This window comes from Micromys minutus (genome assembly GCF_963924665.1).
Source record: "Micromys minutus genome assembly, chromosome: 22".
Lineage (NCBI taxonomy): Eukaryota > Metazoa > Chordata > Mammalia > Rodentia > Muridae > Micromys > Micromys minutus.
This window is the reverse complement of record NC_137957.1, coordinates 21980363-22003161: the sequence shown is the minus strand read 5'-3', so window position 1 is coordinate 22003161 and position 22799 is coordinate 21980363. Positions and strand designations below refer to the sequence as shown.

The following is a 22799-nucleotide window of genomic DNA, read 5'->3' as shown; positions in this document are numbered from 1 at the left end:
AGAAAAAATGGGCACAACAAAATTATTGCCAGGAAGTGAGTTATTGACTAAATTTTATATAAAGCTCATGTTTAAGTTGCTTAAAGTAAAGGTAGTGCTTTGAAACTACATTTTTTAAACCCAGAATTGAAAAGAAATTGGGAATAATGATCAAATGCAAGTGACAAACCCAACATTCTATGGCTGTGATAAAATGATTCCCGAGACAATAAAAAACTTGGGGTGTGGATAAGATGGGAATCTGGCACTTGGCTAGGAACCAGACTAGAGTGTTTTGGTTAGAACTGGGCAATGTTCTCGGCTTATAGGAAATGGGAATGAAGGTGCAGCCAAGAATTGAGTAGTAGATGAGGCCAACAACTGGGTGTGTTCAGGACAGGCTGGGCGGGCAAGGGTGTCAGGTTGTAATCCAACCTGTGCTATACACTGTCAGTTCTACTGTCTTCAGCCTGACATTGATGTGGTCTCCTGGCCTTAGAGGCTATATTCTGAGATGCCTATTTTGTGTATCTCAGTCCAGTGTGATTTTGGACTTAGCATTTGGTGTTTCCAGCGTTATGGGGCGGTTGGTTGTTTGGATGGAGACACTGGAGATTCTGGCATGAGCTGGGAAAGTAGACCTTATGACAATGATAGCTGCTGCCATTCAGATTGAAGAAGGCTTAGACAGTCAACAGGGGTTTAGTGAAGTGCAATTTGTTAACTTGCATCTTATTATTTAAAAAAGTTCCCTTGTGTAGGTCTGAATGGCCTGGGACTTACTGTGTAGACAAGGCTGGTCAATTCACAGGAGGTATGCCTGGTTCTAGTCAGTATTTGGTAGGAAATAAAGTTAGGAAGGAATTAATTAGCTTCAGCCTGAGGTGAGCTCCTAAACTCCTGGGTGACATAAGATCGCAGAATTTGGGAAAGGCAGTGGAGTTAACATTGCTTGGAGGTGTTTGAATGCTGTACTTTTGTTCAAGTCAGCTATCTGCAGCATCCGTTTGAGGATATCTGGTGGTGGCTTCCGGTGTGCAAATGCATCTTCATTTTTACCTGCTCACCCTCTTAAGAATTGCCTGGAAAGAGTGAAAACTAAAGGCCAGTTTGCAGGTGGTAGGAGAGAGAAACTAATAAAAAAATCTTAGTACCTGGGGCTGGGCAGGTGTTGGAGGGTGCTTGCTGAGTGCTTATGAGTCCCTAGGTCCTGGTCCCATACCCAGCATAAGAAGATGGGGGCTTGTATGTGCAGTGCTTGTCCCATAAACAGTGCTGGCTGGGTGTGTTATAGGGTGATTTTAGATCTGCAGCCCTACAGTAACTTGAGGACCTCCCTTACTGGAGACAATCAGGTGTGCTACACAAATTGGTCACTAGGGGTCATCAGTTCATCAGCTTGTACTGCACAGAGAGCTGTAGACCTGAGTAGTGTAGATTTAGAAGTTAGAAATTCAGCATTTTTGAGGTTCTTTTCCCCCAGAAAACTAGGAAATGACTGAGAAATCTTGGGTTTCTTCATTTGGATGGGACTATTTGTGTTTTAACATCGGCACAATACTTGATAATTTCGTGGTATAATAATAGCTGTAACTTTTCTGTGCACACAGTGGTGTGGCAAGTATGCCATAATGTGTAGTAAGGTCAGCAGCTTTAACCTCTGAGCCATGTTTATCAGGCCTTGTTACTTTTGCAGGCATTGGGATTCTGATACAGGAACATCTCACGCTGTTGCTAAAAACATGGAAATCCCCAAATCCATTGGGATTTAATGTGTGTGTGTGTGTGTGTGTAATAATAGAAAGTTTTGTGCGTGTTGTAGTTCACTTTAAAGATATACCAGGTGCATATAGGGTTTGATAGCTAGGTATTGATGGAGAAAAAGTGGTGAGAGGCAGGTGTGTTTATTAACACATTTACAGTCTTTATGACCCATTGTTGAAGTAGTTAGAATGTTGACAAAGGAAACTGGGATGCAAGGTCTGGAATTACAGCAGAACATAGCTTGTGCATAGCTGGTCTGTGGCCAACACCCTACCTTGGTTCCCTCACCTCTGAACTGGTGTAAGAAGGTGCTTGCACATTTGAGCTGTACGTGAGTATACAGAATGCTGATGATGCATTCTTCCCCTGTTTGCCCTGTAGATGGTGTATTTGGGGTCTTTAGTGGGAGGGTCCTGAGTAAATATCTTCACTGAAACTTAGTCCCAAGGCTCAGGGCTCTAGGTAAGAGCTACTGGGCCCCTAGCCCTTACTAAACCGGTTCCAAGTTTTGTTTGTTTAGTGATTCCTCCATTGTAGCTAAAATTTTATTTTTTTTAAGGGTCTTTAAGTAAAAGACCTTCTGCGACTCAATTCTTAATTTCAAAGGCATGCCTTTATAAGTTACTGAGTATTTAACTTTAGTAATCTGTTTTATTATTTGGCAATATGTACTTGGATGTACTAAACAGGTGGAACACAGAACAGTGTCCTTAAAGACCAGTTGAATGAACCATTAAATACGGAAAGCAAAACATTTTAGTGATTGTTTCCTGTATTTTCTGACTTTTGGGGGGGAGGGTTGTTGCTGTTGCTTTTTTTTTTCATTAGGAAGAAAAAAAGCCCTCTATAGCCAGTTAAGTGAGGTGACTGAAATAAACTGAGTGGAGTTTCAATCTACAAAATTCTGAAACTTTCCAATAATCAAACGCTTTGTGGTCAATGTACACTTACCTTACCACAAAAATACCAATTGTGAAGCAGCCTCAGGGAAATAGAGAATTTAAAAGTCTAGTCAGAATGAGGTGAGCACATTTGAAATCTGATGGCTGGGCATTTGCAAATATTTTAGGAAAAATAGTGATTTATTTTTCTGGAAGACTGGGCTATGCTTTACAGTTCAGTCTTTTTCCAGATAGAATACCTTTGTCAACTGTGCCTGTATGTACCTGCTACACAACTATATCTGACTTTAGGGACTGTAATAAAAATGCACTTTGCAGATAGCAAGAGAATGCTGTTCTGCTGAAAAAGATAGCTGGTAGTGTAGTGTTCTACAGAGGGAAAACCTGAGATGGTTAATAATCAGAATTACAAATCTAGGTATGCACCAGGATATTAATGCATAATCACATTAGAAATTTTACAGTTTTAAATTAATAAAAAAAACAAACATTGGAAGGCCCTGAGATACAGCCAAATTTAAGACTCAATTTTTTTTAACTAGTCCATTTAATCAGAACCTTTAGTGAACTATTTAATGAAGGTTCAAGAACCTTCCTGTTTCTAAAAAGACTTTTTCTAGCTCTCAGATTAAGTTGAATTTCTTAACATGACGCAAAGTTTGAGTGATTCATCCTCTACATTCTCTTCAGTTGGATTCTTGATTCCTCCATGAGGTGTGGCAGCAGCCCTTGCCAGACCAACAGTCTGTCCTAACTCCTTATGAGACTGGAGACAATATAATCTGTACCTTTTATTCTGCCTTATCGGGAAGCAGTGTCTCTGAAATGTTTAAATTTAAGACTGGGACTAGGACCCTCGCAGAGTCAGATTTCCATGGGTTTTGGTAGGACAAGGCTTATGTGTGTGATCTTGTACTGGATAACTGCTGTGGACTGCAAGGCCTGGCCTAGAAGGAATCCTGAGGAGCTAGAGAGATTGCCAGAACCTATAGGGCAGCTCACAACCTGTTCCAGGGACCTGCTTTCTGACTTGTGTTTACATACATCATACATACACTCGAGCAAAACATAAACATGAAAACCAAAACATCTGAGAGCTTGGCTAGCCTGTGCCCTGTGGTGGAAAAGGGTGGAGAGAGTCCACCCTTCTTTCCCTGCCACTACATTCAAACCGGAAGCTTTAGGGTTTTGACTTGGCTAGTTTCTCCAGGAAGAACTAAGTGACTGAACAAAAAGAGCACGAAGCACACCTGGGCTTTTTTCCCTGAGATGTTTACACAGGCATTCGGGGTGTGGGGGGGATGCACACCATGGAACTTGCTCCCCTAAGTTTTATGCTCTCGAGTGGAACCGGCTCGGCGCTAACTTAAGGGGTGGTTCTCCAGGCCTGCCTGGATCTGCTACCCGTCCCCGCAGCGGAGAGCCCACCCGCCAGGGAAGGGCGGGACCATGGGGATGGCCTTTTGGCGCCCTCTGAGCGTCGGCAGTCGTCGCCCGGCAATCGCGGCGACCTCAGCGACCGCGTGGAGCCGCCAGCAGTTTCCGGAGCCCGGCTTCCAAGCAGCGCGGGAGGCCGGGGATGGTGGGGCGGGGCCGGCGGTGGGCGGGGCCAGCGGCGGAGGCGTGTCCGCGGCGGGCTCTGGGAAGGCCCCAAGTTAATGAGGCGTACGCCGGCGGCCGAGCGCCTCTCGGAGCTGGGTTTTCCCCCGCGGCGCGGGCGCCAGGAGCCGCCTTTTCCGCTGGGTGTCACTCGGGGGTGGGGAGGGTGGCCCATTGAAAAGCGCCGCGAGGGGCCCCGGCCAGTGCCCTTCAGTGAGCGCTCGCAGGAGGACGGCAGAGAGCAGCCCGCTCACGGCTCCGGCATCTGGTGGCGAGTCAGGACTCGCCTTTCCCTCTGCCGGGACCCCGAGCCGCCACCGTCACCGCCACCGCTCTGTCTCCTGCGAGTCAGCCTCCTCTGCGCGCTCCGGGCGGGCGGCCGCGGAAGCCGCTGGGGCGAGGACGGCGCACGGCTGCTACTGCTACCCCCAGCCCGAGCGTCTGGAAGCCTGAAGGCCGAGCGGAGCAGCAGCTCCCCTTATGCCGGAAGGATGCTGGAGAGCAGCGGCTGCAAGGCGCTGAAGGAAGGAGTGCTGGAAAAGCGAAGCGACGGGCTGCTGCAGCTCTGGAAGAAAAAGTGCTGCATCCTCACCGAGGAAGGGCTACTGCTCATACCGCCCAAGCAGCTACAACATCAGCAGCAGCAGCAACAACAGCCCGGGCAACGGACGGCCGAACCGTCCCAACCCAGTGGCCCTGCTGTCGCCAGCCTTGAGCCACCAGCCAAGCTGAAGGAATTGCACTTTTCCAATATGAAGACTGTAGACTGCGTGGAGCGCAAGGGCAAGTATATGTACTTCACTGTGGTGATGGCGGAGGGCAAAGAGATCGACTTTCGCTGCCCCCAGGACCAGGGCTGGAACGCAGAGATCACGTTGCAGATGGTGCAGTACAAAAACCGTCAGGCCATCCTGGCGGTCAAGTCTACGAGGCAGAAGCAGCAGCACCTGGTCCAACAGCAGCCTCCCCAGACGCAGCAGATCCAACCCCAACCCCAGCCGCAGATCCAACCCCAACCCCAGTCCCAGCCCCAGCCCCAGTCCCAGCCGCAGATCCAGCCTCAACCCCAGCCGCAGATGCAGCCTCAACCTCAGCCCCAACCCCAACCCCAACAGCTCCACTCCTACCCGCATCCACATCCTCATCCTTACCCTCACCCGCACCAGCACCCACACCCGTACCAGCACCCGCACCCGCACCCTCATCCACACCAACTCCAGCACGCGCACCAGCCTCTTCACTCTCAGCCACAGGGCCACCGGCTTCTCCGCAGCACCTCCAACTCTGCCTGAAGAGGGCGGCACCCGGGCCACTCAAGGTAAGATCCTGGCGACTTGGGACACCTAGAAATGTGCCAGCATGGCTGTTGGGAAGAGAGGAAAGCTCGTTGACCGGTTCCGCTCCCGAAGCAAAGTTTAAAAAAGAAGTTTCAAGTTTCTGGAGAGGTGGCAAGAAGATGGGCAGGCTGGAGCTTGTAGAGGCCGGGAGGGGGAGGGGAGAGCTGGAGTTCCACCCGGGAGCTGGACACGGTGGATACCTTACCTACCTTGCCAGCACTCTTGTTCAGTGCCATCCACCTGAGTGCTACTTTATTGTGTGCCTGGTGTCCTGGGTACTCTGTCCTTTGTACTGGCCGGGAGGGAACAGGGTCTTGACTTCTGAGCCATCCATTTCATTCCGTGACCTTTCTTTGCAGGTTTTGACGACTTCGGGAAGTGGGAAGAGTGCATTGCTATTTAAGTTCACTTGGATCAAAACCAACAGTCTCCCCACCCCGTGCCAGATCAAGTAGTTTGGACATCACCCTGTGGATAACGCGCTTGCAGTTCCTCATAGTTTTCTGCGTAATCTTCATCACAGTGCAGGAAGCGATTTTGAGTCAAGATGACTTTATTTATGAACCTTTGGAAGGATCACCTAACGTAATGGACCTTGTAGGAACAATTTATGTACTGTAATTTTATTTTAATGTATTTTGGTTTATGATTATTTATTAGTTTTTTTATGCCTATTCTAAGACATTTCTGAATGTAGGCCACCTCTCCCCCTCCTCACAAAAAAAAATATTTTCAGAAACCTATTTCCTAGTGAGCCCTGATCTTGGAAAAGAAAAAGGGAAAGGGTGGTGGAGGGGTCAAACATGAAAAACGGATTCATTATCTCCAGGACATTCTCATAGAGTCGACTCTTTTTCATTGTATTGAAGAAGTTGAAATTAAATTCTGCTATTACTTTCACTTTTTAAAGTCTCTTTCATAGATGCGTAGTGTGTGCAGAAGTTTCTTTTAAGAAGCCAATGGGTCAGAATGTATGATCATGAAAACCTGGGGGTCGGGGTCATACTTTTCTAGGAAGAAAGAACCACACTGGATTTTAAAGCGTTTAACTACTGCCCAGCCAGAGGCATGGTGATGTGGTGGACTTAGTCTCCTGTGAGGAACTTGTAGCGACCATGTAAGAAAGCACAAGAGGTCCTTTGGAAACTGAGAGCTGGACTCAAATGCCCCTGGGATAAATCCTAGCACCAAAAAAAAAAAAAAAAAAAAAAAAAGTCATTTTAATTGTGAGTATTAATGTTTTGATTTTAAAATTACAGGGGGCTTCACTCGAGAGTGTTTTTAACCCTGTTCAGAATCCCATACCCTCCAGCAAGTTCTCTGCATACTCGGCTGGGGCCACATTTTCTTAGCCTTTTACTTTGTCGTAGATGCACTCTGAAGGCCATTTGTAAATATTTCAAAAGACTGGGAGCCATAGCATTTTAAAATTTCATTCTGGAAACAAGACTGGGCAGAGAAAACAAGACTTTTTTCTTTACTGCCCCAGGGGCTGTCTGGACCTTCCCTGTTCTGATCAGGGGGCTAAGTTCACCATTAGCAAGGAAAGAAACACTAGAGAGCTGAGATTCTCAACCTGTGGGTCTCGGCCCCTTTGAGGATCAACACAGAGGTTGTTGCATATGGGACCTGTACATCAGGATTCATAACAGCAAAGTCACAGGAAATAGCAGTGACTGGGAACTCACTGAGGATCACAGCATTGGGAAGGTTTGAGAACCACAGCTCTGAACTGTCAGTAAGAAAACAAATGCTTGTTTAACAGTCAGGATGTTGTGGGGGTGGAGGGAGAGGATGTGCTTTTAAAGGTAGAACAAACCCTCCACTGTGTAAAATCAAAGGGACAGTCAAGCTTCACAAAGGCAGACACTACTGCTACTTCAGTGGAGGAGTCCCAGATAATACCAGTCTCTAGGGGTTGGAAGTCACTTCCTCGCTGCCTGGCTGCTAACAGACCTGTTTGCCCTGGCCCTTTCTCAGTATCACGGTTAGCATTTCTCCAGCATCTAAACTGGAATGCTGCTTTTAAGAAATAAGAAATCTTTTTCTCACCTTCTGTACTAAAAGAAGATTCAGCAAGACAAGTGCTGTAATTCTGAAGTCATAATTTAGTTAAAGTTGTAGGGGTTGGGGGAGTTGAGCGAATTTTCACCTGCGGGGCTGCCTGATTTGTAGTTGTAGAGATATTTTTTGCCAAAGGTTTAAAACATAGTGTGTATGTGGGACAGCCCCAAGAGACATGCTGACACATTTCCCAGGTTTGATGTGGATTCTTTGGAGCTATTTCTGTACTCTCTGATAGGATGCAAGCACACAGTACTGTAGTTTCTCCGCTAACTCCCAGCTCCTCCCAGCTCCTCCCAGCTCCTCCACTTCCTCTCTATGTATGGACTGTCAGGATGGTAAAGGCTGTACCAAATGACTTGAAATTAAGATTTAATTGAATAGTTTTTGGGGGGCAGGGGAGGGAGTTGGAACTCGAAACAGGAAAACCTGAGGTGTGATGACCGGCTTCGTAATGTGGTGAACTGAGTCTGCTGTGAGAAAATGTTGTTGTTGTTGTTGTTTTTAAATATAGGTCTGTTGTTGGATTGCATATAGAACTAGGTCATCAAATTGCTAAAAACAAAACCAAAATGAAGCAGAAAACCAAAAAAAAAAAAAAAAAAAAAAAAAAAAAAAAAAAAAACCAAACAAACCCAACAAAACATCCCCCCCCAAAAAAAACTCCCAAAACAAGAAAACATACTCAGTCTCTTAGTTGCTAGAATTTTCGTAACCCTGTCTCTGCAACGAGAGCTAAACTGACCCTCTCCAAAGCTCTCTCTTGACATTGAGCTGTGAGGTCTCAGCGATTGGAAAAATAAGCATGCACAACAGAACAAAATGCAGGTGCACTCGATGGCTTTATTCTACCTGTAAGAAATTGATATAAACCAGCCAAAGCATTGGAAGACAAGGTTTCATCATTTTCAAAAGTCTGAAAATATTTTTACCCTAACAAAGAGATCAAAGGGGCAGATCCATTTTTTAAAAAAATAATCCACCCTTGAAAAACAATTGAAACAAACATGAGATATAAAAAAAAGAAAGAAAGAAAAGAAAAATGAAAAGGAATGTCCCATCTGGAAATTGAACTTTTGTCCTTGAGTTTGTGTTGGCAGCCGGCCTCCCACTCAGCCAGCTCAGTAACTCAGTAAGGAAAGGAGAAGAGACGCAGAACTCCTTAACTCTGGAGGTAGTTGCTCTTGCTCCGCTCTTTCCTTTCTTGCTTTCACGTTTCCTGAGACAGTCAGCGACAGGCTGAGTTCTATGACCTTCCTTAGTGGCACTTTCTCAGCAGAGATCCATTTGTCCTGAGGTCAGAGAATAAATGTGCGTCAGGTCCTTTCAGAACGGACATCTTCAATCAACAAGCAAAGATTCTCTGATCCGGGATGAAGCAAGCCAAATGGTTTATTTCATATTTTTTTCTTAACCAGTGATGGTTAAAGAAGCAAGCAGTGCGTATTAAAGGAGTTTCCTTTGAATGTAAACAACGCTAACAAGTATGGCTGAAGCTGAAAGACCCCTGTTAGCTCCTTTTGGACACTCATCAAATTCTTTTTAGAAGTCCTAAATTGAAATCTGATATGGAATAAGCCCTATCCGATCATGCATTCATCTGTGTTGTTTGTCTCTGTTCACAGGGAAAGTGAGATGCTTTACCTGGCTGCAGGTGTTAACAGTATCATTATAGGGCAGGGTTAGAAGAAGGGTCTGGGAATCTGAGTGGACACAGATCAGAGCCATGGATGATAGAGCTGTGTGGGTTGGAGTCTGTGAACATGTGTTTATTTTTTTCTAACTATCAATCTACTTGGGTTCTATTCAACAAATAAATGCCCTTAGAATGTTAAGTTGGGAAATCAATAGATCAGCAGGCTCAACCCGTGGGTGGAGACCCATTTGGGGTTGAACAACCCTTTCACAGGGGTCACCTAAGGCCATGGGAAAACACAGATAATTTATAATATGATTCGTAACAGTAGCAGAATTGCAGTTACAAAGCAGCAACAAAATCATTTTATGGTGGTGGTGAGGGGTCACCACAATATAAGGAACTGTATTAAAGTGTTTCAGCATTAGGAAGGTTGAGATACGGAGACAGGCTGACCCCACACTTGTTATATTCTTGAGGATGACCTTGACCCTCTAGTCCCTTTGCCTCTACTTCCGGGGTCACAGGTGTGTAGCGCCACATTTATTGGATGCTGGAGAGCTAACACAGGCTATGCAAGCACTTTCCCAACTGAAATACATCCACAGTTTTAATTTTTAAATTCTTGACCTAGTTTTTGAAAGTGACTTTTTTTTTTTTTTTTAAACAGCCGCAGTTTGAATAAACAACCAGTGGATAAGATTGGGTGCCAACGATATCTGCATCTTTGCCAACAAGTCATTGACCAAAGGGGAAAGAGGGCCTGGAAGTCTAAGTGTATCAGTAGATTCAATTACTCCAAAAAGGAGTTCTCCGATGGAGGAAAGATCTCTAGTGTTTGAACACACCCCCCTTAGTGCTCAAAGGTCTAGCGAGTAACTAGGCAGTGGGGAAGTAGAGGGTTTTGTTTATTCGTTTGTTTGGTTTTGTTTTTAAAGATAACTCTACTAGACGGTTACCTTTGTGTGGCCTGCCTGTAATTCAAGTTTTCAGGATGTGGAAGCAAGTACCTTGTTGTACCAAGCGCTTTCTTTGCACACACACTTTGTTGTTCACTACCCTGCCTTTGCTCTGGGAATGGCCCTAACCCTGCTTCCCTTGAATCCATGGATAAAAGACACAGACATGCACTTGTTCAATTTCAACTTGCCTTCTTGGCACAATTGCTGGGTGATACTGTCTCCTGTCTGGAAAAGCGTGCCCTTATTCTTACTCTTAGTTCCACACCTCCCACCTGCCCTAAACTTTAGTGGCTTGTCCTATCTAGCCCCTGCTAAATGTCCCTGACCACCACCTGAAGCGTGTCAATGAAACTCTGTCTCTCCTCCCTTGCTCTGCTTGCCTCCAGGGACCAGAAGTCCTGCCTATCCCTTCCACCACCCAGCAATTGGCCCATGGCTTTCTTTACTGACAGATCAAGAACCAATTGGGTAACAGGACCTTAGTATCAGATCTGCCCCTACACTACTTGGTTGTGACCCTAAAAGCAGGTCAGAATTTGTATAAATAGCTAAAGAAGAATTATTATTATTTTTTTTTTGTACTTTGAAAATGCATCCCCTCTCCAGTGAAGTATTTTGAGACAACTTGTGCATCTGAAGAGCTTGGCTTATAAAAAACTATGACCATTCTGGGATGAAAAGGGACATTTTGAGGTTAAGGCTATACATTCTTTTTTTTTTTTTTTTTTTTTAAAGACTGAAAACTTTGAATCTAGAAATTTGTTCTTCTTTTGGTGAAATAATTAGCTTTCCAAATGCTAATTATGTTTTGGGGCTTGACCCCAGCCCCACTAGCCCACTCCAGTTACTGGGAGTGTGCTCTTTCTTTCTTAATAAACTGTATTTTTGCTTCTAAAAAGGAGGATGGATGGAGAAAAATGCTAATAAATTTCGACTGAATTATTTTTTTCCCAGAAGATGAGAGGCAGTCTCTGGGGAATTAGCTTGAAAACAATTTTTGTCTTAGGTTTCTAGGAAGAGTAAAGTGTTGACTAGAGATATACCTTCAAATAGGTATCTACAAAGCCTCCTGTTTGGGGTTGAAAGCTGTATGCCTTCAATCTTCCTTGGGACCTAAACTTTCAAATATGAAAAGTCTTTAAAGTAGATCTTTGAAGGCTTTTTTTTTTTTTTAATGCCTTCTTAACATAGACTTAACATTGGCAGCTTTTTCTACTATGTTTTTCCTAAGAACTTGAATCAGATGGTGAACTTCTGATGTAGAGAGAGAACTTTAAGGCTACTTGAAATACATGTATATAGGTTATCAGAGTGTAAGAGCCAGGATTGGAGAGTCATGGAATTAAGCCTCAGGTCTACCACTTTCCTGCTATATAGATCTTGAATCACTTAATTGAATTTTTGGTGAAATCGAATTAATAAAATGCTTATCTTAGAGTTACAGACATCTTCTGTGTTTCAAGTGTTTAAACAGTGCCTAGCATTTCTACAAAAGGAAGTTCTCTATATTTCAGGACAAATAGCACAGATTTGGAACTCACTACAGCCGTGTGGATATGTAACATGAATTTCATTTCCTGAGGTTGTGGTACTTTTCGTTTGTTGGTGGCGATGTTGAACATGTACGTAATATCTCCCTGTTGTTGAGACGGGAGCTCATTATGTAGCCCAGACTGGCCTTGAACTAGCAATCCACAGGTCTCTTTCTCTTACATACTGGGATTTTAGGTGTAAAGCAACATGGATTTTAGGTGTAAAGCAACATCTAAAAAACAAGCAGAAAATACATTATTTATAGTATTAATTTTTTTTAAAATGTCATTACATTTATTTATTTACTTATTTATTCTGCAAAGGAAGCAGGCACAGAATGCACTGTTTGTAGGAGTCAGTTTTCTTCTTCCGCCACATTAAATCCCTGGGATCCAACTCATGTCCTCAGGCTTATCAGCAGGGATCTTTAACTACCCCAGCACTATCAAGTTAATGACTGTTTTGAAATTATTTTCCATCCTTCACCTAGGTACTTATGTATTCTGTAGTCTGTGATTATATAATCAATAACATTCATTTCTATGACTTCCAGACTCCACCCAGATGGCCAGTTAAAGGGCAAACACTGGGTTTATTACTATTGTGGTTATTGTGCCCCCAGAATTACTCTCCTGGTGTGTCACCTTGCCTGAGGACATAACCTTCCTTCGGGTGTTACCCATATCTGGGAAGCAGTATATGCGAAAGGAAATAAAGCCAGGCCCTGTCATGTCCTTAACCTAACTCTAAGGCCAGCTCCAGACCCTTCCCCCCACGCCCTGAACTAACTCGGCCCAATTCTGCTTCCCTTGTTCCTTTAAAGGTGACACTCTGTGCCTCACCCTTCACCTCTTATATAGAAATGTCCGTCTCTGTGCCCCAACTCCCTACTAGTCTCAGTCTGTTTCTCAAGGAATCCCATGTCTGACTGCATCTGTCACACCCACAGCTACTTTGCCGAACGAAAGCTGCTGTGGGGGCTGGGAAACAATGAGCCCGGTGACATTGCTTTAAGGCTGGACTTTTAAGGGGTCATCTTAACTTGGAATGGTTTGGTTCTGCAGGGAACATTTAGCAACGCTTGGGAGACGATCACAGCTGGTAGATAGCAAATATGTTCACAGTTGTTCTGTAATGCTCAGGTGTGGTGTCCCCGCAGAACATTCTCCCCACCCCTTCTTTCTGACTTTGCTTCCTACTTGGTATGTGAACAGGTTTTGTTACGTCACCACAGGTCCAAAAGCAGCAAGGTCAGGCTATGGTGGACTGAGACCCTTAACACACAAGCCAAAGAGCCTTCCTCCTTTTATGTGAGTTGGTCAGCGATGAGAGGCTCAGACACTTGTGTCTTGAACAGAGTGTTTCTGCTGGCTTCACAGACAGCGGAGGAGGGTCACAGTGAAGTGTCATGGCACCAAGTGTCCTAGAATCTAACCTTACTCATGTTCAAAGAGAGCTGGAACCTGAGGACAAAATGTTCAGTTTGCTCTCCCTGGATCGAGTTCGATTCAGTGCTTCTGAGACAGAAAGTGTGAGAATGGCTTGGTCCTTGATCCCTGCCAGGCCATTCACCTGAAGCATTTTGTGTTTGCTTAGGACTCCGGAAATGAAAACTTGAAAGAAAAAAAAGTCGGTGCGCTCATGTTGCGTGCTCCCAAGGCCTGCCAGAGTCATATACAATGGGGTGAGCCAACGCAGTCCTCAGTCCTTACAGACCACATGTCCACATCCTGTGCTTCCAAAGCCACTGAGCAGTTTTTCAGCTAGTGCATAGAAGGAGGCAGGAAATGAGTCTCAGAGTTTTGAAGTTTTAATGATGTCACTGTCCTCTGCTCGCTTCCTCCTGACGCCAGTGTTCATTCAGGTCAGCTCTACTGAAGCTGATCACTTACTGGTGTGGAAGTAGTCTAAGTCTTGCAGCTTCTAGCCAGTCAGCCAGGAGTGAGGCTCTGGTCAGGGCTGACTCATCACCTCAGAAGGGCAGACCGACTTCCTTATTCACTTAGGGCAAAGAAGCTTCTCTCTGAGTTTCAATGTCATCTTTGTCTCTCTCTCTCTCTCTCTCTCTCTCTCTCTCTCTCTCTCTCTCTCTCTGTAACGATTCTTCCAATGACCCTAAATCCATACATTTGTGTGTGTGTGTGTGTGAGTGTGTGTGTGTGTGTGTGTGTGAGTGAGTGTGTGTGTGTGTGTGTGTGTGTGTGTGTGTGTGTGTGTGTTGGGTGTAATATTGTTCCATTTTTTTCTTCCCCTTCTAATTTTCATGGCTCAGAAAGACAGGCGGGCCAGCTTTATGGTGTGCAATTTACATCTTAGAGCTTGGGACAGTCCCAAGAAGAGAGCTGGCTTTTTCAGAGGTTTGAGCACCCTGCTTTGAGGGTTGGTCCTAGCATTCTAAACATTCATTACAAAACAGAAGACCTGTTTTGTAGCAGAGGTGCAGGTCCTGTGTAATTTCCTGTGGTGGAGTTTCAAAACTTGCTGGAGGGAATGGCTCTTCTCTGCAACAACCCGGTGACTCACTCTTAGGCACAGACAGCACAGGAGACTCATACGGTGGATATCACTGTCTGAGCTGTATAGCCATGAGAATGAAGGTGCTTCTTCTTACCGAATACAGGCTTAGAAAGGAGAAATTGTAACTATCGCCCAAGGTTTACATCAAGTCCCCAGTGCCCGTGACTAGTGCCAGGCAGCTCCTGGGTGGCCTGAGTTCCCTGATTTCATAGCAGGACACTGGTTTGTGTAAACACTTTTCCTTGACCTGCATAAATGATGAATTCGAAGTCAGAATCCTGGAAGTTCAGACAGAGCATCTTGCAGCCCACATCCTTTCACAGAGGGGAAAGGGAAGTAGAGGGTACCGGTTTTCCATCCAGGGCAGCAGATAAAGTCAAAGACCGCATCAGACCTTGAAAGGTGTTCTGGTCTTTCCACTGCCCTACCCTGTAAGGCTGGAGGTACAATTTATGAAAATTGAAGATGATATTTTAAAAAGTTAATTACTATGGGGTTGGGGGAACAGAGAATCACTTCCTGGTGATGAGTCTCTTCTTCCACCTTTATAGGCATTTTTGGGATTGGCTCTGGTCACCAGGCTTGCAGTGATTAAGCCCTTCCAAATGTTATCTGCCAGGTGAACAAAGACCTTTAACATCAACGGAGCCAATTCACAAAAGAAACCACAAGCATGTTTTTTAAATACACATGGTTTATCTGTTTAGTTAGTTAGTATCTTAATTTTTCGAGTCAGAGTTTCTCTGTATAGCCGTGGCTGTCCTAGAACTCACTCTAAACCAGGCCTTGAACTTAGAGATCCACCTGACTCTGCCTCCCAGTTGGTAGGACTAAAGGCGTGCACTCCCATGACCCAGCAAATAGATATATTTTAAATGTGATTTTTTTTTTTACACTATAGTCTTTAAATTTTTTTCATGAAAAACAATTAATTTGGAAACTGGATTTTAAAAGCTATTTGGAATTTATTTTATGACTTGTAAACTATTTATGGGCTCTTTTAGTGTTGTCAGTCACCCTGAGGTCTTGAAATTATCTGTGGAGTTGGAAAATGGTCACACACTTTGGCTGCTGGCTCTGTGACTTGAGGAAGAAGCTGACCAGCTTCCTTTGCTTCCCCAGGTTGGGGCGGGAGTGCCTGGAAAAAGTCTTTCTTGGTATTTGCGTTGGATTAGCTGATGGGGATTTAACTCAGAGTCCCCCACAAGTTAGAAAAACACTCTCCTGTTAACTCCATCTTTACACTAAAATGGGTGTCTGTCATGGTTTGCATGCCCGGGGGAGTGGCACTGTTAGAGGGTGTGGCCTTATTGGAGGAAGTGTGTCACTGTGGGAGTGGGCTTGGAGATCTTCCTCTTAGCTGCTTGAGGATGCTGAGTCTGTTCCTGGCTTCCTTCAGATGAAGATGTAGAACTCTCAGCTCCTCCTACACCATGCCTGCTGGATGCTGCCATGCTCCTGCCTTGATGATAATGGATTGAACCTCTGCACCTGTAAGCCAGCCCCAACTAAATGTTGTCCTTTATGAAGGTTGCACTGGTCATGGTGTCTGTTCACAGCAATAAAACCCTAACTAAGACAGTGGCTGAGCCTAATAGCTGGAAGGGCCACTGGGAGATCCCCATATAGCTCTTGTCGTCCTTGTGAAGAGTGAGACAAAAGGTATTTGCTTAGCACCAGATCACGCCATTGTAATTAATCATTACTCTTTCTTTAGTTGAGTTGGGAAAGTATTCAGGAGCCAGAGGCGGGGCAATCCCTTTGTTTAAAGCTAGCTGGGGATACATTGTAAAACCTTGTCTTTAATTGAAAGGAAGGAAAAAAGAAAGAGAAATAAAGTAGGGAGGGAGGGAAAAACTTTAAAAACACCCCTCCCCCACCTAGGACATTAATAACCCCAAATGACACATTTCAAGCTAGAGAAGAGTTCAGAAATTGATTATACAAAGGAGCTGGAAGCTGAGTGTGGTGGCACACACCTCTAGTCCTACCAACTGGGAGGCAGAGGCAGGTGCATCTCTGAGGGTTCGAGGCTAGCCTGGTCTACAAATTGAGTTCCAGGATATCCAGGGCTACACAGACTACACAGAGAATCGCTGTCTTGAACATCTCCCTCATCCCACACATACATACTCCAGAAAAAAAAAGAAAGAAGAAAAGGAAAAAAGAAAGAGAACAAAAGAAGAAAAAAGAAAAGCAGAGAGAAAGAGAGAGAGAGAGAGAGAGAGAGAGAGAGAGAGAGAGAGAACATGGTTCCTCAGTAACTGTCAACTGTCCTTGGGTTTTCAGTTAACCCACTTTTTAATTCAAAATTATGAGCATGCTTGAGGAGCTGCCATACTTCCTCTGGCACAGAATGACCTTTCCTGGGGTTTCATTCACAGCATTGGCTCTGTCTCTGAGTCACAGTGCTTGTCACAAGGCAGCAGGCTGCCTGCTTGTTCTTATTGGAGTGACAACTGGGCCGTGTGACAGGGGGCAAGGCTGACAGGCTGTCTCTCTGACAGGCTGTCAGCGTTCTTGACCCGGGCTCTCCAAGAGCCTGGGAAAACACTTTGATTTCAATGTGGCTTTCAAACAGAATATCCAGCTCAACCAAATGACTGTAAAACAGATCTGCGGGTCGGCTTCTGTGAAATTAGCTGATTCTCAGCGTCCTCAACCAGCTGGTGGCTATGCCAATGGCATAATCAGGGGACATTTTTGGTCATATGCCTTTAACTCCGACACACAAAAAAAGTGTTTTAAATTTGAATTTACCAGCTAGAAATCAACTCACAGGATTGGGTGAGAGACAGTGTCTGTTAATTAAAAAGGGGGACTTAGAAGTATACAGTTGGAAGAGCGTGAGTTGCAAGGTGGGTGGGAGGACCCTCCGGGTGCACAGGAAGGGCAAGGACTGCCTGCGGGCCCGGGAAGGAGACGGAGAGGAAGGAACTTTCCCCGTTTCTTCCTCTCATACTTTCCGAAGCACCCGTGACATTGCTCTTTTGTCAGAGGGGGAAAAATCTTTTCCTGGGATGTAAACTAAAGGCTTCGGTTGGTTTCTGATAATTACTGTTTAGTAGCGGAGGGAAGTGAGCGCTCCCCTCCCCCATGCCGACCTGCAACAATCGTCCAATTGTAAGCATGGAATACGTACGGATTAGTGCATTCGTCTGATCTCAATAATGCCATTAAAAAAGAGTCCAACATTTCTCCCTAAACAAGAATCAAAGGAAATAAACATCAAGTTTAGTGGATCGGTGTGCACGCATGCGCACATTTCTACAGGCGCAAATCTCTGAAGAAACATTTATCGTGCTTTGATTGGAGTTGGAAAAGCTGCCGTTCATTAGACAGATCCCCCCCTGGATCCTAAACCTCTAGTAAGAGACCAGGTAATCATATCTCTCCTGTAGCAGCTGGCTTGGGGGTTATTTCCAACAGAGCAACAAAATGCCTAGCCTCTCATGGTGCTCCCAGTGAATGCTCCACAAAGGAAGGTGACAGTAATTATAAGGCTTCTAGCAACAATTGACAGGGTGCTGCCATTGGCATTCCCAGTCTGTTTTGCCAGACTCACATAATTTTATTCTATACGTTAAACTTTTCTGCAAAAGATCACATTCTATTTAAAAACAAACAAAACGCAGCAATAAAGCTGGTTGTCAATTCTCTTATAAACAAATATCGAACTGTCAAACAAAACCCAGGGGACAGAGAGCTCTAAATATCTTAAGTTATCCCTCTCCCTTTTCGTTCTTATTATCAATGCTTGATTAGGTTTGACCTCGGGATTTCGTTCTAAAACTCTGTAGAACAGACATAGTGGGTGTGAGATTACAGATATATTCATTTGCTTCACTTCAGTAGCTGTATACTTACCTTTCCTGTTAAAGCATTAGTTACTACTCTCATTACTGTGATAAAATAACCTACAACTTAAGGCAGACAGGCAGGCAGCAAACAGGCAGGCAGGCAGGCAGGCAGGCAGGCAGGCAGGCAGGCAGGCAGGCAGCAAACAGGCAGACAGCAAATAGGCAGGCAGGCAGCAAACAGGCAGGCAGGCAGGCAGCAAACAGGCAGGCAGCAAACAGGCAGGCAGGCAGCAAACAGGCAGGCAGGCATTCTTTGGGCACAGAGCAAGCAGGAGCCTCACATCAGCCTCAGTCAGGGAAACAGCAGGAGGCCAGCGCTGGTGCTCCACTCACTTTTCTTTAGTCTGGACCATAACCTTCTGGATGGTGCTGCCCGCACTCAAGGCTGATCTTCCTTCTCCTAAGTCTCCCTGGAAACACCCTCACGAACACTCCTAAAGGTGTATTTCTATGGTGACCTCAAATCCGGTGAAGTCCAGTTGTCGGTGAAGATGGACCAACACATTTTCATATGCATGGTAATTGCATTGTATGCCTAGACTATACACAAAATTTGTTTAAAAATGTAATTAAAAAAGTGTTGTGGGAAGAATCCTGAATTTTATATGACCCTGTACATGGGGCCGCTTCTCTGGACTCTTGTTTTGTTTTTGCCCCCCCCCCCCTTCCCCTTATGTCTGCCACACATATTTCTTTCTCTGTGGCTAAGAAAGAGGCATTAAATTGTGTAACAGTTTCTTCCCACAGAGGAATGCTCCAACTGCCACCATAAGGACAGTGGCAGACCAGTAGCTGTGGAGACTCTAGTTTTGTTGTCTTTAAAGATGTGTCATTTGACCCCCCAACCCCACAATTATAGACTGTTTCTCTACATAGTCACGTTTCTTTAGAAAGGTCCCCAACATGGAGGATCTGGGTTTAAATCTTAACATGGTTTTCCATAAGTTTGTGTGATTTCATATACATGGCTCAGTTTCTTTACCAGTAGTAGATGGGGGGGGGGTGATAAAGTCTTCCAAGGTAGGCAATTTGAGGCTAAAGTAGAAGATATATGTCAGAATACTTTGCACTGTGGTAAATGACAAAGGAATGTGACCGACAGATGGGCTGCCAAACCACTGTCAAAGAAAAAGCACAAGAAATGCGTATAGATGCAGAGACACATCCATTTGCACACACAGGAATCCCATAAAAACACATATCCTGAAGCCATACTACATAATCAAAGGACCTATAGGTTATAAAAAAATGACCAGACTTAACATAATTGTATAAACAGACAACATGGCATCTCCATAGTGTGGTAAAGGGGAAGATTTTTATTATAGATGAGAGAGGAAGGAGGGGGAGAAAGAGAGAGAGGGAAAGAGAGAGAGAGAGGTGGGAGGGAGGGAGGGAGAGAGAGAGGGGGGAGGGAGGGAGGGAGAGGGAGGAAGGGAGGGAGGGAGAGCAGAGTTATAAGGAGGATGAGTAGCTGGGGGAGGGGGAGGTGAGCAGGGGAAGTTTGGGGGAGGGGAAGAGGTGAGAGGGCAGAAGGGCTAGGATGCCAGCACTGACTCTTTAATGTGTAACAGGTGCTTGTCATCCTGAGGGAACCTGGAGGCCACCATGAGCTTTGGTGTGATAACAAACACAGGGTCCCCTTCTGCCTTCTGGAACTTGAGGAAATGGAGTTTCCTTTGGATCTGACAATTATAAGACAAAGAACCTGCCAAGGTGTTAGGTTCATTTGGCATTGGCCATCTACCTCTGAGCATGGTGTCTACTCTTACGAGTGGTTTGTTTCCCTAGTGAGAATCTCTCTGAGAAAGCCAACTTGAAAACCGAGTTTTCATTTGCAAGTGGCTGTCAGTTGGAGGTAGCTCCTGGCCTAGGGATGGGGGCACAGGTCAGTTCATGTTCTTTCAGCATCAGGACCATATCTGTAGATCTATGCTGGCCCTGCACACGCTGCCACGCTCTCTGGGCGTTCATATTTACCCCATCCATATTGTGTCTAGAAGGCCTTGACTCTTTGGTGTCTTTCATCTCTCTGGCTCTTACACTCTTTCCACCTTATCTTCTGAAGAATTCCCTGAGCTCTGAGGGGAAAGAAAGGTTTGTTGGAGGCATCCCTTTTAGGCTAAGTGTTCCAAAGACCTTCACTCTCTGCATATTGTCTGACTGTGGGTCTTGGTATTGTTTCCACCTGCTTCTATGATGATGGCTGATCAAGACACTGATTTATGCATATAGCAGAATGTTAGCGAGGCAGTAGGAGTTGTTTTTCTTCTGGGCCCTGGACTATCTTTGCCACCCAAGAAGCACTGGACATGGATTCCAGCTCACAGAATGGGTTTTGACTCAAATTAGATATTGGTTGGTTTCTCCCAAAGGTTTGTACCACGGTTGCACTAGTGTATCTTGCAAGCAGGTCACCATTGTAGGTCTAAGAGTTTGTAGCTGTGCTGATGTTGGTAGTGTGCAGAACACCTTCCAGTGCTGTGAATACCAGTCCGTAGGAGTGAGGAAGACAGGTGGGTACCAGCTCTAACTCTATTTTCAGGGAATTGTACAGGCTGTGTCTTCAGCAATAGCACCATACCATCAGTTTGTGGAGAACCCCCAACAGCTTTGGTGACTGCCTGGCTTGTTTGAAGGTTCCCATGGAACACCCTTGGCCGAAATAAGATTATATAAAACCTGTTCTTCTTATTGGAAGTTTCATTTGGTAATGAGAGATGTCCAGTTGGGGCTCTGTTTCCCCTATTATATGGTGATTTTGTTCAGGTCACCTTCTTATATGTATGTATTTTAAGAAGCTTCTATTTAATTAGGGTTCCAATTGACTCCTCAAATGCTACCCTTTCCCTATTCTCTTCTACCTTTGCTTCTCTCTGTCTTCTTGATTGATACTCCTGTCATTTTAATCAAAGCTTTTAACCAGCCTTGACTGAAACTTTATCCTGTATAGAGCAGTCTCTCTCTCTCTCTCTCTCTCTCTCTCTCTCTCTCTCTCTCTCTCTCTCTCTCACACACACACACACACACACACACACACACACCATGCACACACTTAGAGCAGTTTTAATATCTACAGAGATAAATTTGACTTTTAAAGTTCACAGTGTTGAGCCTGTCTTAAAGTGTCCTTCAGTATGGATTTCCCATAGGATCTGCTCTCAGCCGCTTTTGCTTGCTTTGGTTGCTGCTCCAATAATTAACATGTGCTCTTTTCACCTCCTGTTCTGAGAAGACAGGGCAGGATTTGCCTCCCCTTGGTTAAGAGGTGATAATCCCAGTCTCTCTGTCAGGACTCAAACATTTGCTATTTCTCTTCAGATAAAGGGATCTTACTGCCTTACCCCCATTTCCCAGAGTTTCCAAAATAAACACAAGATTAGTTGCTTATACCGACTTATAATTTGAAAAGTAAGAAGCAAAATAAATCTTCATGAGTAACTTATAGAAACCAGGCCAAACTTGTGTGTTTAAGCAAAATCAGGCACTGATTCGGTGAGGTCTTGCTAAGCCCTGGTTTATTTTTGAGGTTGGTTGCTAGGAATCCTCTGGAGGATAAAGGCAAAGTCCCTTTGGGCACATCAGACCACCCCCAGAGATACAAATGAATCTCGGAGGCATTCCAGAGAGGCTGGGAAAAACCTGACAGGAAGTATTCCCAGAACATGCTACTCCCAAAGTCCCTGCTGGCTAATGACTAGGGCACAATTGTAAATAAAGCAGATCAACTTCAAAGAGTAGGCATCTATATACATGAGCATCAGCCTCAGCAAATAAGAAAATGCCCTCCTGGCTTTTGGCAACTCATAGCATCTCTTGTGCCAAGGACTTTGAAAGTTGAACCAAGAAAACGCACATGTTCTGTCTACCCAGGGCCATGCTCTAAACCTCAGCAGGAGTCCCAGAGCCTTATGGTTCCCCATCACGAGTATTCTCAATCTCTCAACTAGATTATCTGGGGTTGGAAAGTTAGGGATGGAAGGAAAGGGGGCAAAGGATAAAAGAGGTCAAGATGGCCAGGGTACAGGTCTCCTTTAATATCCTCAGATGGTAGATCTCTGGTGGCCAGGGACTTGATGCAAACTCGTGTATTTCTCTGTTAATCCAGTTTAGTGTAGGCTGGCCTTCCAGGGCAAAGCAAGTGTGAACTTTGGATGGATATACTGGACCTGATACCATTGTATGTTCACTTCTTTAAAAAATGGAAATAACAAATCCTGGTCAATGGCTAAGCCTTACTTTGACATTATAAACGCACCAGAATTGCTTATATTTATGCATATAGGGGAGTATGGCTACCACTTCCCATACTTCTGAAACCCATAACTGGCTCTGGGCTACTGAGTTGGTATTGCCATATGGTTGCTGTTGGGTTAACATTTTGTGTTTAATGTCACGGCGTGTGATATGGTGGAGCATTACACCATTCTGATTGATGTAAATAAGAATCTCACCTTGGAAGGGACTTTAAACAGACTGACAGTTGTGTTTGCATTTGCTTACCTGAAATTCTCTCATTATATTTCACAAGCCATCTCTTCTTTTGCCAGGTCACAATATCGAGTTTCAGCAGGTGTTAATCCTGAGCTGTCTAGGCTTCTAAAGGGATAGTAAGGTTTGAGGCAGTTGACTCCATAGGTAAAATT

The 22799-nt window shown here is 44.8% G+C and overlaps 1 protein-coding gene across 1 annotated transcript; it reads left to right on the top strand.

Moving 5' to 3' along the window:
* Positions 1-4303: 4303 nt before the first annotated feature.
* On the top strand, positions 4304-6424 carry PHLDA1 (pleckstrin homology like domain family A member 1; the record flags this gene model as incomplete). Its single annotated transcript, XM_080935065.1, has 2 exons — positions 4304-5562; positions 5941-6424. The coding sequence occupies one exon, from the start codon at positions 4304-4306 to the stop codon at positions 5534-5536; it is 1233 nt and encodes a 410-aa protein (XP_080791191.1). The 3' UTR covers positions 5537-5562; positions 5941-6424.
* Between the last annotated feature and the right edge of the window lie 16375 nt (positions 6425-22799).